Source organism: Perca flavescens, chromosome 2, assembly GCF_004354835.1.
Source record: "Perca flavescens isolate YP-PL-M2 chromosome 2, PFLA_1.0, whole genome shotgun sequence".
Lineage (NCBI taxonomy): Eukaryota > Metazoa > Chordata > Actinopteri > Perciformes > Percidae > Perca > Perca flavescens.
Genome location: NC_041332.1, coordinates 1,830,534 through 1,846,777, shown reverse-complemented (window position 1 = coordinate 1,846,777; position 16,244 = coordinate 1,830,534). Strand labels below are relative to the sequence as shown.

At 41.9% G+C, this 16,244-nt stretch overlaps 2 protein-coding genes across 2 annotated transcripts in view; one reads left to right on the top strand and one right to left on the bottom strand.

The window, feature by feature from the left end:
- The first annotated feature begins 327 nt into the window (after nucleotides 1-327).
- Nucleotides 328-4,565, top strand: dpy30 (dpy-30 histone methyltransferase complex regulatory subunit). Its single transcript, XM_028605621.1, has 5 exons — nucleotides 328-416; nucleotides 1,405-1,445; nucleotides 1,785-1,829; nucleotides 1,946-2,088; nucleotides 4,421-4,565. Exons 1-5 carry the CDS (start codon nucleotides 407-409, stop codon nucleotides 4,491-4,493), a joined length of 312 nt encoding a protein of 103 aa, XP_028461422.1. The 5' UTR covers nucleotides 328-406; the 3' UTR covers nucleotides 4,494-4,565.
- A 2,516-nt stretch (nucleotides 4,566-7,081) lies between these two features.
- Nucleotides 7,082-16,244, bottom strand: part of psen2 (presenilin 2) — a 17,966-nt gene continuing 8,803 nt past the window's right edge. The window contains exons 5-11 of the mRNA XM_028598276.1: nucleotides 13,912-13,979; nucleotides 10,602-10,822; nucleotides 10,018-10,116; nucleotides 9,122-9,187; nucleotides 8,854-8,964; nucleotides 8,209-8,324; nucleotides 7,082-8,019 (exon numbers count right to left, since the gene is read on the bottom strand). Of these exons, the coding sequence (XP_028454077.1) occupies nucleotides 7,864-8,019; nucleotides 8,209-8,324; nucleotides 8,854-8,964; nucleotides 9,122-9,187; nucleotides 10,018-10,116; nucleotides 10,602-10,822; nucleotides 13,912-13,979 (837 nt within the window). The 3' untranslated portion in view covers nucleotides 7,082-7,863. The remainder of the gene's footprint in view (nucleotides 8,020-8,208; nucleotides 8,325-8,853; nucleotides 8,965-9,121; nucleotides 9,188-10,017; nucleotides 10,117-10,601; nucleotides 10,823-13,911; nucleotides 13,980-16,244) is intronic.

Below are 16,244 nucleotides of genomic sequence, written 5' to 3'. Positions count from 1 at the left end.
GTGTGTGTGTGTGTGTGTGTGTGTGTGTGTGTGTGTGTGTGTGTGTGTGTGTGTGTGTGTGTGTGTGTGTGTGTGTGTGTGTGTGTGTGTGTGTGTGTATGTCGGTGTGTGTGTGTGTGTGTGTGTGTGTGTGTGTGTGTGTGTGTGTGTGTGTGTGTGTGTGTGTGTGTGTGTGTGAGAGAGAGAGACGTATATTGTGCGAAACGAGAAATGTAGTTCACTAAGTTGTCTTTTAAACTGAAAAACATCAGATGTAAATTCAAATGCGTTTGTGCTTTTATTTTGAAGTACGTCGACGCAAACCTGAAACATGCGCAGCGTTGGGCTATATTTTGTACGTAGCCGTTGAACAGAATCGACGTGCGTACGGTACGCCAGACATCTTACGTTAATATCCACAACAAACATGGCGGACGGTAAGTTAATTGTTGAACATAGATCACCTTTTTCGCCGTTTATGCCGTATTTGCGTTTGTTTACTGCGTTTTTCCGGTTAGATTTGATGATTTTGAGGACTCAGTCGAAACTACAGCGGTGAAATGTAACCATTAGTGACGTTAAATAACCGGATAGAGAGCGTTAGCAGCTAATGTGATGCTAAGCTATTTTACCGGCGCTTAAAATCGCCGATGGACGCTTAAAATGAGTCAAATCTGTTAGAGGTTTGGTTCAGTAACGTTCTCAGTTAGCAGCGAAGACACAGAGTTGAATAAAATAAACGTATTAGTCATATTTTAGCCACTTTATTTGTAATAGTTGTTCTTTTTAATAAGAAACTAGCTGCACTAGTGTTCTCCAGCTGAGTTTATTCATACAACAGACTCCGGATGCTCCGCTGCGCTGAATCAAGTTTCTGTGAAGCAAACTGTGTTCAAAAATCTGCTAATTTAGCGATTCTTTACTTCTGGGGCGTGTACCGAAGTAAACTGAACGTTAACTAGAAATCATTAGGGGATGCTCGTAAATACGGCCATGTTTTATTTTATTCTCAATGTTCCTTAACCCTTGAGTTTAGGAGTTTCTCTGCACCAAACTCCATTCAAATATCGGGCAGTTTAAGGACGTTTATCACACATTCTGCTGTGTAAATTGGCCAATATTGTCTCTATTGTCTGTACGGATGAATCCACTGATCTCCGAATGAGCTCTGACAGATTAGATTATCAGTCAGAGTTCACATGGGTTATTATATGAATGAAACGGGTGTAACCTGCAAATACTTGTGCAGCATGGAGTTGGGTCATGTTCAGGGATAGGTGGTTGCCATGGCAGCGCTGTTGCAGGGCAACTGTGTGTGTGTGTGTGTGTGTGTGTGTGTGTGTGTGTGTGTGTGTGTGTGTGTGTGTGTGTGTGTGTGTGTGTGTGTGTGTGTGAGAAGTCACAGTGTCTGGTTTTGTCTTACAGATCACACAGATGCAGATCACTCCATGGAGGGACACACTCCTGTGAGTACTACACTCAACTACACAGTACTACAGTACACTATAGTACTACAGTACACTATAGTACTGTACTACTGTCAATAGGGTTACATGTTACAGAAGATGCCCAAAGGCACTTCTCACTGGCCCACTGGTACTTTAGACTAGTAGTCGTTTGATGGACCTCTCTCTCTAGCTGTGTTAGATCTGTCTCTGCCTGTCTGTCTGCCTGTCTGTCTGCCTGTCTGTCTGGTATGTATGTAATGTGTTCAACATTTTGTAAGAGCGTTCCAACTCTATAAAATACCCACAATGCACTGCTAATCGGAGTGTACATTTAATGTGATGATGATGATCCTGCAGGTGTCTGAGAACCCTCACGCAGAGTACCTGACAGAGAACATCCAGGTAACACACACACACACACACACACACACACACACACACACACACTCACACTCACACTCACACACTGACTGATCCCTGAGAGGCTGAAGTCCCAGCATGCTTTGCGTCATCCCCAGAGGACGCTGGAGAACGAGAAGCCGAGTGCAGACAAGATGTCGAAGCAGAAGGTGGACCTGCAGGCGCTGCCGACCCGGGCCTACCTGGACCAGACCGTGGTCCCCATCCTGCTGCAGGGGCTGTCGCTGCTCGCCAAGGACCGGTACACACTATACTACACACACACACAAACTACACTACACACCCTACACACACACTACAGACATTACACACACATTACAGACACTATACACACATTACAGACACTACACACACATTACAGACACTACACACACATTACAGACACTACACACACATTACAGACACTACACACACATTACAGACACTACACACACATTACAGACACTACACACACATTACAGACACTACACACACATTACAGACACTACACACACATTACAGACACTACACACACATTACAGACACTACACACACATTACAGACACTACACACACATTACAGACACTACACACACATTACAGACACTACACACACATTACAGACACTATACACACACTACAGACACTACACACACATTACAGACACTACACACACATTACAGACACTATACACACACTACAGACACTACACACACATTACAGACACTACACACACACTACAGACACTACACACACATTACAGACACTACACACACATTACACTACACACATTACAGACACTACACACACATTACAGACACTACACACACATTACAGACACTACACACACATTACAGACACTATACACACACTACAGACACTACACACACATTACAGACACTATACACACACTACAGACACTACACACACATTACAGACACTACACACACATTACACTACACACACATTACAGACACTACACACACATTACAGACACTACACACACACTACAGACACTACACACACATTACAGACACTATACACACACTACAGACACTACACACACATTACAGACACTATACACACACTACAGACACTACACACACATTACAGACACTACACACACATTACACCACACACACATTACAGACACTACACACACATTACAGACACTACACACACATTACAGACACTACACACACATTACAGACACTATACACACACTACAGACACTACACACACATTACAGACACTACACACACATTACAGACACTACACACACATTACAGACACTACACACACATTACAGACACTATACACACACTACAGACACTACACACACATTACAGACACTATACACACACTACAGACACTACACACACATTACAGACACTACACACACACACTACATCCTGCTGCAGGGGCTGTCGCTGCTCGCCAAGGACCGGTACACACTACACACACTACACACCCTACACACACACTACAGACACTATACACACCCTACACAACCTACACACCCTACACACACTACACACACTACACACACTACACACACTACACACACACACTACACACCCTACACACACACTACAGACACTACACACAAATTACACACCCTACACACACATTACAGACACTACACACACACTACACACACACTACACACACAATAGGGCTGTCCTCGACTAAAGAAATTCATAGTCGACTAACACTTATAGGATTTAGTCGACTAATCGATTAGTTGATTTAATCGACAGAGCTGTGAGCTTTGAGAGGTGGTTAAGACTAGAAAAGCACAATATAAATGTAGTTAATTAACCATCTGTAAAACTGAGTTTCTCCACAATTAATCCTGCAAAAGCACCACTTTAAATCTTGGGTTTACCGTAAATGTGCTCAGAAGTTTCTTGGAAATAAGTAAGTAAGCATGAATAAGCATAAAAAATGACTAATGGACTAAAGAAATGGCAGCCCCAACACACACTACACACACACTACACACACACTACAGACACTATACACACATTACAGACACTATACACACATTACATCCTGCTGCAGGGGCTGTTGCTGCTCGCCAAGGACAGGTACACACTACACACACATTACACACCCTACACACACACTACAGACACTATACACACACTACATACACACTACACACACTAGGGCTGGGCGATAGGGAGAAAATCAGATATCACGATATATTCTTGTCCTAACACCTCGATGGTGATATTCTAGGGTTTACAAGTGGTGCTTTAACAGAATATCTTCACAATGAGAGTTTAGATGAATAATCATCAGTAATGTGGATATAATGACTAAGAGGGTAAAGGTGAATAATAGAACAGCTACAGTCTGGTGAGGTCAGAACATGACCTCACTTTACTGTAATACAGCCTTTACAACCAGGAACAGACACTTATGTCATATCACGATATCCAAAATCTAAGACGATATCTAGTCTCCTATCATGAAATCGATATAATCTCAATATATTGCCCAGCCCTCCTATACACTACACACACACACTACACTACACTACACTACACCCCCACTCTCTCTGATGTAGACTTGTGTTGTGTGTTGCAGACCTCCCAACCCCATCGAGTACCTGGCAGCCTTCCTCCTGAAGAACAAGGCCCAGTTTGAGGAGAGGAGTTAGAACTCGTCTGTCTTTGTTTTCAACTGTTTGTTTTTTAAAATCCACAATAAACCTGTTGGTGTGTAAAAGGAACTCTGTCTGTCTTTATTATATAATATTTAAATGAGCTGGGAGTAAATGGTTGTATTCCAGGAGTCAGAAACCTGTCTTCCTCTCAGAGAGACATTTAAACTGTCGGCAGACTCATGGGAGGCTCCTGGTTTTTAGGGTTCTGGTCCAGTTCTTACCCCTTCTGGTCCTCGGGTCAAATCTGAACCGTTTTCAAAAAGTCCGAAATTTGGGTTTCTTTCGACCTCAGTTGTCAAAAATAAAACCGTAACGTAGATGGTTCCCTACAACGGGCTTCACACCTAACAAAGTCCACTACTGTCACTGCATTATTCATTCAATTCAGTGTTTTCTACGTCTTCCCCACCAGGAAGGTGTCTGACGCTGCTGCTGCTGCTAGCCTCGTCTGGACACATGGATGTTTCCCATAAACATAAATATATAAATATATTCTGATCTGATTACAGCAAAGACAACATCGGCAGGATTGACGGCAGAATAGACTCCAGAATATTTAATTCTGGATTAACAGGTGACATATTAGAAAGTCCTTTTTTATTATTACATTTATATCAAAACCTCGAGACTTTCAAACATCAACATGTCATTTATTAATATGTATTTGTGTCTAAATTACATAGAAACTCTTTTCCTATTCTATTTTGTCTGTAAACTCTTCCAACATGCTGGTGTGTGGCGTGAGAAATAGGCGTCTGTTCTGTTTCTAGCTGCACGTGTTTTCTGAGCCGTGCGTCCCAAACTAGGAGCTAAAAGAGGCTGAAAAGCTGCGATAGAAAAGAAAGAAATAAATAAATCCCAAATGTAAAGTTGGAGTATTTTATTATTCCTTCAGCTCGTTACACAAGTTTAACTTTATTGCACAAAAAAAACTACGATGAGATGAAACCAAACTACACCTGAGTCATTATTACTACAAAATATATAAACACCCCCCCCACCTCTGCTCCCTATTGACTAGTACCGTGTGAAGGTTTCCTCTTTTATTGTCTGCTAGCAAACAGAAACGTGTATTAAAGCTGCTTTGTGTGTGTGTGCGTGTGTGCATCTGTGTCTGTGTGTGTATATCTGTGTGTGTGCGCGTGTGTGTATCTGTGTGTTTGGGTGTGTGTATCTGTGTCTGTGTGTGTGTATCTGTGTGTGTGTGTGTGTATGTATATTTGTGTGTCTGTGTGTTTGGGTGTATGTATCTGTGTCTGTGTGTTTGGGTGTGTATCTGTGTCTGTGTGTGTGTGTGTATCTGTCTGTCTGTCTGTCTGTCTGTCTGTCTGTCTGTGTGCTGATATTCACTACCAACAGGTTCAAGAACCCAGAACTTAAAAGCTGTTTTTCTGAAGGTAACGTTGTGTCAGATGTTACGTACAGAAAGCATTTCGTTACCAAGTCAAACATCCAGATGTCAGTTTTAGGCTGACTGACTGTCTGGGAGTTCAGCTAACACACGTAGCGTATAACTGAGCTTTTATGAAGACATGCTAACGCTACGTGTGTTAGCTGAACTCACAGACAGTCAGCCAGCTTAAAATTTACATCTGGATGTCTGACTTGGTAACTAAATGCTTTCTGTACGTAACATCTGACACAACGTTACCTTAGTGTCTCTCTCCGTTCTCTCTGCTGATTCCTCTCGTCTGTTCCACTTCTGTCTTCATAAAAACTCACTTTTTGGGGTCGGCAGTTTCTAAAAACTCACGTTCTGGCTTCTCTACATTGTTGGTAGTACATACCAGTACACCGCAGCTTTTAGACTTGGAAACCTTCACACAGTACCAGCCTTGGCCTGGCGTTGGCCCTTCTTTGTTGGGCCGTGCGTTTGTGTTGGGTCCAGTCATGAGTTAATTTACTACAGTTACTGCCGGGTGGCTCGGTTGGAAACTTACACATCTTTTTGACATCTCCAGTCAGTGTTTAGCGCCGACTCAATGCAGGGCCCTATGGAATCTGTCTTAGAGCTTTTTTAAATCTACGATTTTGCGAGAGCCCAATAGTTTCTGTGAAATTGCTGTAAGACTGATTCTAGAGGGCCCTACACCCTTGTGTTGACTTTGGGTCACATAGACCCGTTTTCAATTTTTGTTTTTTATCAGAAAATATGGGACGTAGAAATAATTGCTGAAAATGTGTAGAAGAAAAATTTTACAATTTAAAACGTTAGAAAAAGCAAAAACAAACTGTGAAAAAAGGCGTCAAAAACGTCGGGAAAAAGTGTTTTTTCAAGGTTGACGGGAAGACAACACAAGGGTTAAGTCAGTGCTAAACGCTAACTATAGATGTTAAAATATGACTACGTATAAGTTTCCGACGGAGCTGCTCCCTACTCGCTGTAACTGTAGTTTAAAAAAAATTCTTGAAATCCATCAACACTAAACTGGAATTAAAATATACATGAACATGTCTGCACATTCCTCACTGCATCGCACAGAGCTGAACAAGTCTCTCGGATGAGACACCAAAAGGCCTTCGAGCAGCTTCTACAGAGTCCAGCTGATCTTCATGAATAACTGTGACCTGGATGACCGAGATCCTCACAGACACGTTTATTCCAAATTATTAATGCAATGTTAAATATACAAATCAGCTTCCAGAGCAACAAATCAAGTAGCTGGTGTAGTGTTAAAGAGGGAAGAACCTGCGTCCGTTACAGAGAAGTGTCTTACTACATTATGAAGAAATAATGTCAGCAGACTTTAAACAACGTTCTCCAGGTGGAGAACAGACACCGGCAGCCAGGACAGGACACGATAAAAAGCTTAAATCTCCAGAGGGAATCTTTACAGGCTGTTTTGCTCTGACTGACGGCAGCGCCGGCCAATCACACGCAGCCGCGCTGCTTGGAGTAACAAAACATCACGGCGAGCGTTTGAATTCAGAGACTCTACACAAGTTACAGGATGTTTAAAATAGTCGTCAGCAGGTATCAGTCAACGCTTCGTGTTCCTCAAAAAGACTTTTAGAGAAGGTAGGAGACAGGAAGTAGTCTTTGTATGTATCAATGCTGGCCCAGGATGATATCAGATGGCGAGGCAGTAGAGCTTGCTTTCAGATGGGAGGGGTCAGGCCTTGCTCTCAGATGGGAGGGAGTAGAGCTTGCTTTCAGATGGGAGGGGCCTGGTGCTTGCTCTCAGATGGGAGGGGGCCTTGCTCTCAGATGGCGAGGGTGTGGGTCTTGCTCTCAGATGGGAGGGGGCTGGTGCTTGCTCTCAGATGGGAGGGGTGTGGGCTTGCTCTCAGATGGGAGCGGGCCTTGCTCTCAGATGGGAGGGGGCACGCACTGCTCTCAGATGGGAGGGGGCGGGCCCTGCTCTCAGATGTAGAACTGGTTGGCAGCCAGGTTGTCCATGAAGGGCTGAACCAGGAAGTCAGTGGAGAAGTAGAAGACCAGGCCGAAGGTGATGGAGATGGGCAGCGCCGGCAGAGCCTTCTTAAAGATGGCGAGCAGCAGCAGCGTCAGGCACAGACCCTGGGAAACAGAAAAGACGTGGCCTTAGAAATTGCTGAGTGGCGTGTATGTCTACGCTGTGACGTTGCAGACTGCCGTCCGCTGTATACGGCGTGGACATACACGTGCATAGCTCATAATGCGTACAGATAACACACCACTTGGCTTTAGGAAAGTCATGATGTCACGTTGAACAAAACTACAACTTACGATGAGAATGGCGACGAAGCAGGCGAGCGTGGTGTTCCAGTCTCCGCCGGTCGCGGCAGCTTTTCCAACCAGAACGCTGTAGAAGATGAAATCCCCGAGGCCGAGCTTCACCCCCCCTACACACAGAAATCACAGCGTTAAGTTTCCTACGGACAGAAAATCTGAGGTTCTGGCTCACAGGGATTTCTTTAATGGTCCTATGGTATGAAAATGTCACTTTATGAGGTTTTTTAACATTAATATGAGTTCCCCCAGCCTGCCTATGGTCCCCCAGTGGCTAGAAATGGTGATAGGTGTAAACTGAGCCCTGGGCATCCTGCTCTGCCTTTGAGAAAATGGAAGCTCAGATGGACCAATCAGGAATCTTCTCCTTATGAGGTCATAAGGAGCAAGGTTACCTCCCCTTTCTCTGCTTTACCTGCCCAGAGAATTTGGCCCCCCCATGACAGAGAGAGACATTATGGCTTTCAAACGAGCAAAGTGGCAGTTGGTCAAGACCATAAACGTTAAAAACTTTAATAAACAAGTAAAAAAAAAAGATCAAAAAAGTTGGCTGTGCATTCGGACCCAAACACACTTTCTAAAGGTGTGTTTGACGTCTGGGAATTAAACCTGCGAATGTTCACAGAGCGGATCTGAACTTACGGTCTTCCTCCAGCTCGCTGTCAGTAAACGGCCGGGGCTGGTGGCTCTCAGGCTCCGCCCCCCCCCTGCTCTCAGGCTCCGCCCCCCCACTGCTCTGCTCCGCCTCTTCGTCTGGAAAACACAGCGGCACAATCCCAAAAAACTGATTAACTCAGTCAATAACAGATAACTTTATGTATATGTTTCACAAGATTAAAATCAGTTAAAAGCATGTTACAGATTGGTTGTGATTGTCCTGTAATGAGCATGTTGTGTTGCGATGTCGGACCTGTTTCGTGTCCGGAGCGCTGAGCGTCTGCTGGGCTCGCCATCCCCACTGTCCACATCATGGCCGCTGAACACAAACACGCAAACAAACAGGCTCAGATTATTATAAGTGTCTGACAACATTATGGGATGGATCCCTACAGAGATAGACCTTTTAGTTAAAGAGTAAAATCCTTTTAGTTTAACATGAAACAGCCCGAAATCACCATCACCAAACTCCACCAGACTCCATGTAAATAATCATGACTTTTAGCGTGAATAGAGCCAGCATATCTCCACCAGACTCCATGTAAATAATCAGGACTTTTAGTGTGTATAGAGTCAGCATATCTCCACCAGACTCCATGTAAATAATCAGGACTTTTAGCGTGTATAGAGCCAGCATATCTCCACCAGACTCCATGTAAATAATAAGGACTTTTAGCGTGTAAAGAGCCAGCATATCTCCACCAGACTCCATGTAAATAATAAGGACTTTTAGCGTGTATAGAGGCAGCATATCTCCACCAGACTCCATGTAAATAATAAGGACTTTTAGCGCGTATAGAGCCAGCATATCTCCACCAGACTCCATGTAAATAAACAGGACTTTTAGCGTGTATAGAGCCAGCATATCTCCACATGTAAATGGGTGAATTAAGGGTTTATTTCAACCAAACCAGAGTGGTGATTGTTGGAACAGTGGAAAGATGAACCAAGACGGCTTTTGGTAGTTTTATTTAGTTTCTGTCCACTTTGAATGAAGTGTGTTTTACGCTGATAAAAGTCCTGATTATTTACATGGAGTCTGGTGGAGTTTGGCGATGGTGATCTTGGCCTTCATAGTGCAGCCTGGTTCTGGTTTAATACTGGACCAGTTTCAGACACACAGACATGGAGACAGAGAGTTGAACTCACAGGAGTAGATGAGGGCGGGGAAGATGGGCTCGTTGCGTTCCTGTGCCGTCTCCACCAACATGCGGAGAGGACCTTTAGGGGACAGGACGGCCACCAGGTCTGCAACGACACAAACAACCACAGCAATGCATCATGGGAACGCCGAGACATCAGCAAACGGCTCAGCTCCACTGACGTTTAAAACTTTATTTAATCTGTAAATGGTTGAAACCATGTTTCCACGTATGAGTGACAGAATGAGTGTGTGTGTGTGTGTTTCTCTGTGTGTGTGTGTTTCTGTGTCTTTTTGTGTGTCTGTGTGTGTGTGTGTGTGTGTGTGTCTGTCTGTGTGTGTGTGTGTGTGTGTGTGTGTCTGTCTGTGTGTGTGTGTGTGTGTGTGTGTGTGTGTGTGTGTGTGTGTGTGTGTGTGTGTTTGTGTGTGTGTCTGTGTGTGTGTCTGTGTCTGTGTGTGTGTGTGTGTGTGTGTGTGTGTGTGTGTGTGTGTGTGTGTCTGTGTGTGTGTGTGTGTGTGTGTGTGTGTGTGTGTGTGTGTGTGTGTGTGTGTGTGTGTGTGTGTGTGTCTGTGTCTGTGTGTGTGCTCCAACCGTAGACGGAGATGGCTCCCAGGATGACCCAGGCCGACCACTCTGGGAGGTACTTGATGAAGACGAGGGCCATGAGTGCGCTGATGAGGATGAGGTAGGCCTGCTGCAGGGCCAGCGGGCCCTTCCAGTGGATGCAGATCATCCCCACCCCCCCGAAGTTCCAGATCACCACGGCAACCGTGGGGTAGTCCACCGCAACGTTGTACGTCTTAAACACCTCGCTGGAGACACGGGAACACACAGCGGCACACGTTACCACGGTAACGCTTTCACGCGGGAACACAGCGGCACATGTTACCCTTGTGTTGTCTTATCGCTGTGGTTTTAATAAAGTTTCAGAAGGTTGTTGTGTGTAAATAAAGTTTCAGAAGGTTGTGGTGTGTAAATAAAGTTTCAGAAGGTTGTTGTGTGTAAACAAAGTTTCAGAAGGTTGTTGTGTGTAAATAAAGTTTCAGAAGGTTGTGTGTAAATAAAGTTTCAGAAGGTTGTGTGTAAATAAAGTTTCAGAAGGTTGTTGTGTGTTAATAAAGTTTGAGAAGGTTGTGTATAAATAAAGTTTCAGAAGGTTGTGTGTAAATAAAGTTTCAGAAGGTTGTTGTGTTGTGTGTAAATAAAGTTTCAGAAGGTTGTTGTGTGTAAATAAAGTTTCAGAAGGTTGTGTGTAAATAAAGTTTCAGAAGGTTGTTGTGTGTAAATAAAGTTTGAGGAGGTTGTGTGTAAATAAAGTTTCAGAACGTTGTGTGTAAATAAAGTTTGAGAAGGTTGTTGTGTGTAAATAAAGTTTGAGAAGGTTGTTGTGTGTGAATAAAGTTTGAGAAGGTTGTTGTGTGTTAATAAAGTTTGAGAAGGTTGTATATAAATAAAGTTTGAGAAGGTTGTGTGTAAATAAAGTTTCAGAAGGTTGTTGTGTTGTGTGTTAATAAAGTTTGAGAAGGTTGTGTGTAAATAAAGTTTGAGAAGGTTGTTGTGTGTAAATAAAGTTTGAGAAGGTTGTTGTGTGTTAATAAAGTTTGAGAAGGTTGTGTATAAATAAAGTTTCAGAAGGTTGTGTGTAAATAAAGTTTCAGAAGGTTGTTGTGTTGTGTGTAAATAAAGTTTCAGAAGGTTGTTGTGTGTAAATAAAGTTTCAGAAGGTTGTTGTGTGTTAAAGTTTCAGAAGGTTGTTGTGTTGTTGTGTGTAAATAAAGTTTGAGAAGGTTGTTGTGTGTTAATAAAGTTTGAGAAGGTTGTTGTATGTTAATAAAGTTTGAGAAGGTTGTTGTGTGTTAATACAGTTTGGGAAGGTTGTTGTGTGTTAATAAAGTTTGGGAAGGTTGTTGTGTTTTAATAAAGTTTGGGAAGGTTGTTGTGTTTTAATAAAGTTTGAGAAGGTTGTTGTGTGTTAATAAAGTTTGAGAAGGTTGTTGTGTGTTAAAGTTTGAGAAGGTTGTTGTGTGTTAATAAAGTTTGGGAAGGTTGTTGTGTGTAAATAAAGTTTGAGAAGGTTGTTGTGTGTAAATAAAGTTTCAGAAGGTTGTGTGTAAATAAAGTTTCAGAAGGTTGTTGTGTGTAAATGAAGTTTGAGGAGGTTGTTGTGTGTAAATAAAGTTTAAGAACGTTGTGTGTAAATAAAGTTTCAGAAGGTTGTTGTGTGTAAATAAAGTTTGAGAAGGTTGTTATGTGTTAATAAAGTTTGAGAAGGTTGTGTATAAATAAGGTTTCAGAAGGTTGTGTGTAAATAAAGTTTCAGAAGGTTGTTGTGTTGTTTGTAAATAAAGTTTGAGAAGGTTGTGTGTAAATAAAGTTTGAGAAGGTTGTTGTGTGTAAATAAAGTTTGACGAGGTTGTTGTGTGTAAATAAAGTTTCCGAAGGTTGTGTGTAAATAAAGTTTGAGAAGGTTGTTGTGTGTAAATAAAGTTTGAGAAGGTTGTTGTGTGTTAATAAAGTTTGAGAAGGTTGTGTATAAATAAAGTTTCAGAAGGTTGTGTGTAAATAAAGTTTCAGAAGGTTGTTGTGTTGTGTGTAAATAAAGTTTCAGAAGGTTGTTGTGTGTAAATGAAGTTTGAGGAGGTTGTTGTGTGTAAATAAAGTTTAAGAACGTTGTGTGTAAATAAAGTTTCAGAAGGTTGTTGTGTGTAAATAAAGTTTGAGAAGGTTGTTATGTGTTAATAAAGTTTGAGAAGGTTGTGTATAAATAAAGTTTCAGAAGGTTGTGTGTAAATAAAGTTTCAGAAGGTTGTTGTGTTGTTTGTAAATAAAGTTTGAGAAGGTTGTGTGTAAATAAAGTTTGAGAAGGTTGTTGTGTGTAAATAAAGTTTGACGAGGTTGTTGTGTGTAAATAAAGTTTCCGAAGGTTGTGTGTAAATAAAGTTTGAGAAGGTTGTTGTGTGTAAATAAAGTTTGAGAAGGTTGTTGTGTGTTAATAAAGTTTGAGAAGGTTGTATATAAATAAAGTTTGAGAAGGTTGTGGGTAAATAAATTTTCAGAAGGTTGTTGTGTTGTGTGTAAATAAAGTTTGAGAAGGTTGTGTGTAAATAAAGTTTGAGAAGGTTGTTGTGTGTAAATAAAGTTTGAGAAGGTTGTTGTGTGTTAATAAAGTTTGAGAAGGTTGTGTATAAATAAAGTTTCAGAAGGTTGTGTGTAAATAAAGTTTCAGAAGGTTGTTGTGTTGTGTGTAAATAAAGTTTGAGAAGGTTGTGTGTAAATAAAGTTTGAGAAGGTTGTTGTGTGTAAATAAAGTTTGAGAAGGTTGTTGTGTGTTAATAAAGTTTGAGAAGGTTGTGTATAAATAAAGTTTCAGAAGGTTGTGTGTAAATAAAGTTTCAGAAGGTTGTTGTGTTGTGTGTAAATAAAGTTTCAGAAAGTTGTTGTGTGTTAAAGTTTCAGAAGGTTGTTGTGTGTTAAAGTTTCAGAAGGTTGTTGTGTTGTGTGTAAATAAAGTTTCAGAAGGTTGTTGTGTTGTGTGTAAATAAAGTTTGAGAAGGTTGTGTGTAAATAAAGTTTGAGAAGGTTGTTGTGTGTTAATAAAGTTTGGGAAGGTTGTTGTGTGTTAATAAAGTTTGAGAAGGTTGTTGTGTGTAAATAAAGTTTGAGAAGGTTGTTATGTGTTAATAAAGTTTGAGAAGGTTGTTGTGTGTTAAAGTTTGGGAAGGTTGTTGTGTTTTAATAAAGTTTGAGAAGGTTGTTGTGTGTTAATAAAGTTTGAGAAGGTTGTTGTGTGTAAATAAAGTTTGGGAAGGTTGTTGTGTGTTAATAAAGTTTGAGAAGGTTGTTGTGTGTTAATAAAGTTTGAGAAGGTTGTTGTGTGTTAATAAAGTTTTGCCAGACTCACCCCAGGTACATGAAGCTGAACCAGAAGAGCAGCATGAGGGAGGACAGGATGAGCCAGCCGTGGATGAACTGCACAACACACAACAACACACACAACAACACACAACAACACACAACACAACAACACACAACAACACACAACAACACACAACACACACAACAACACACAACAACACACAACAACACACAACACACACAACAACAACAGGTCAGCGCTGTCTGCAGCACGAAGGTCTTCTACAGCTTTAACACGTTATATACTTTATACTGAGCTAGGTGTGTCTCTGGGTGTGTGTGTGTCTGTGTGTGTGTGTGTGTGTCTGTGTGTGTCTGTGTGTGTGTGTGTGTGTGTGTGTGTCTGTGTGTGTATGTGTGTGTCTCTGTGTGTGTGTGTGTGTGTGTGTGTGTGTGTGTGTCTCTGTGTGTGTGTGTGTCTGTGTGTGTGTGTGTGTGTGTGTGTCTGTGTCTGCGTGTGTGTGTGTCTCTGTGTGTGAGTGCCTGTGTGTGTGTGTGTGTGTCTCTGTGTGTGTGTGTGTCTCTGTGTGTGAGTGTGTCTCTGTATGTGTGTGTGTGTGTGTGTGTGTGTGTGTGTGTGTGTGTGTGTGTGTGTGTGTGTCTGTGTGTGTGTGTGTGTGTCTCTGTGTGTGTCTGTGTGTGTCTGTGTGTGTGTGTGTGTGTGTCTGTGTGTGTGTGTGTGTGTCTGTGTGTGTCTCTGTGTGTGTGTGTGTGTGTGTCTGTGTGTGTGTGTGTGTGTGTGTGTGTGTGTGTGTGTGTGTGTGTGTGTGTGTGTGTGTGTGTGTGTGTGTGTGTGTCTGTCTATGTGTGTCTGTGTGTGTGTGTGTGTCTGTGTGTGTGTGTGTGTGTCTCTGTGTGTGTGTGTGTGTGTCTCATGTGTCTCTGTGTGTGTGTGTGTGTGTGTGTGTATGTGTGTGTCTGTGTGTGTGTGTGTGTGTGTCTGTGTGTGTGTGTGTGTGTCTCTGTGTGTGTGTGTCTCTGTGTGTGTGTGTCTGTGTGTGTGTGTGTGTGTGTCTCTGTGTGTGTGTCTCTGTATACTCAAATTCCTAGAGGCTCAGGCCGAGGAGGGGGAGTTGCAGCCATATTTGATTCAAGCCTGTTAATTAACCCTAAACCCAAACTAAATTATAACTCTTTTGAAAGCTTTGTTCTTAATCTTCAACATCCAACACGGAAATCAGTACAGCCAATTATATTTGTTGTTGTCTACCGAGCTCCAGGTCCATACTCAGAGTTTTTATCATGTGTAGTCCTTAAATCAGACAAAGTACTTATTGTTGGTGATTTTAATATCCATGTGGAAGTTGACAGCAATAGCCTTACTACTGCTTTCAACTCATTACTGGATTCAATCGGTTTCAGTCAGAGTGTGCACAAGGCGACGCACTGTTTTAACCACACCCTCGACCTTGTGCTGGCATATGGTATTGAAATTGAGGATTTAATAATATTTCCGCAGAATCTGGTATTATCAGATCATTTTTTAATTACTTTTGAATTCTTGCTACCTGACCATACTAAACCAGATAGCAGCTTCTACACTAGATGCCTATCTGACAGTGCTATAGCTAAATTTAAGGAAAATATTCCTACAGCATTCCAGTCTATGTTGTGCCTTAACATAACAGAGGACCTCTATGTTAACCTCAGTCCCTCTCAAATTGATACATTTGTAGACGGTGCTACGACTTGCCTACGGACGACCTTAGACTCTGTCGCTCCTCTAATAAAGAAGACGATAAAGCAAAGGAAATTAGCTCCTTGGTATAACTCCCAAACTCGCAAATTAAAACAAATCTCACGAAACATCGAAAGTAAGTGGCGCTCCACCAAAGTGGAGGAATCCCGTTTGGAATGGCAAGACAGTCTGAAAACCTATAGGAAGGCCCTAAGAAAGGCCAGATCAGACTATTACTCATCATTAATAGAAGAAAACAAGAACAACCCAAGGTTTCTTTTTCAGCACTGTAGCCAGGCTGACAGATAGCCACAGCTCTACTGAGCCATCTATTCCTCTAGCTCTGAGTAGTGATGACTTCATGAGCTTCTTTAATGATAAAATTATAACAATTAGAGATAAAATTCATCATCTTTTGCCCTTAACCTCTAACAGTTCATCTTTAAATGCAGGACCGCTAGAAAGAACGACGACTCCCGACATATACTTGGACTGCTTTTATCCTATAGACCTTCAACAATTAATGTTAAAGATATCCTCAGCTAAGCCGTCTACCTGTCTCTTAGACCCCATCCCAACGAGGCTACTCAAAGAAGCGTTACCCGTGGTAAACACTTCATTATTAGATATGATCAATATGT

Coding starts and splice junctions, on each gene's coding strand:
- dpy30 (XM_028605621.1), top strand. Junction 1,830..1,945: donor ACCTGACAGAGAACATCCAG/GTAACACACACA, acceptor CGTCATCCCCAG/AGGACGCTGGAGAACGAGAA. Junction 2,089..4,420: donor TCGCTGCTCGCCAAGGACCG/GTACACACTATA, acceptor TGTGTGTTGCAG/ACCTCCCAACCCCATCGAGT.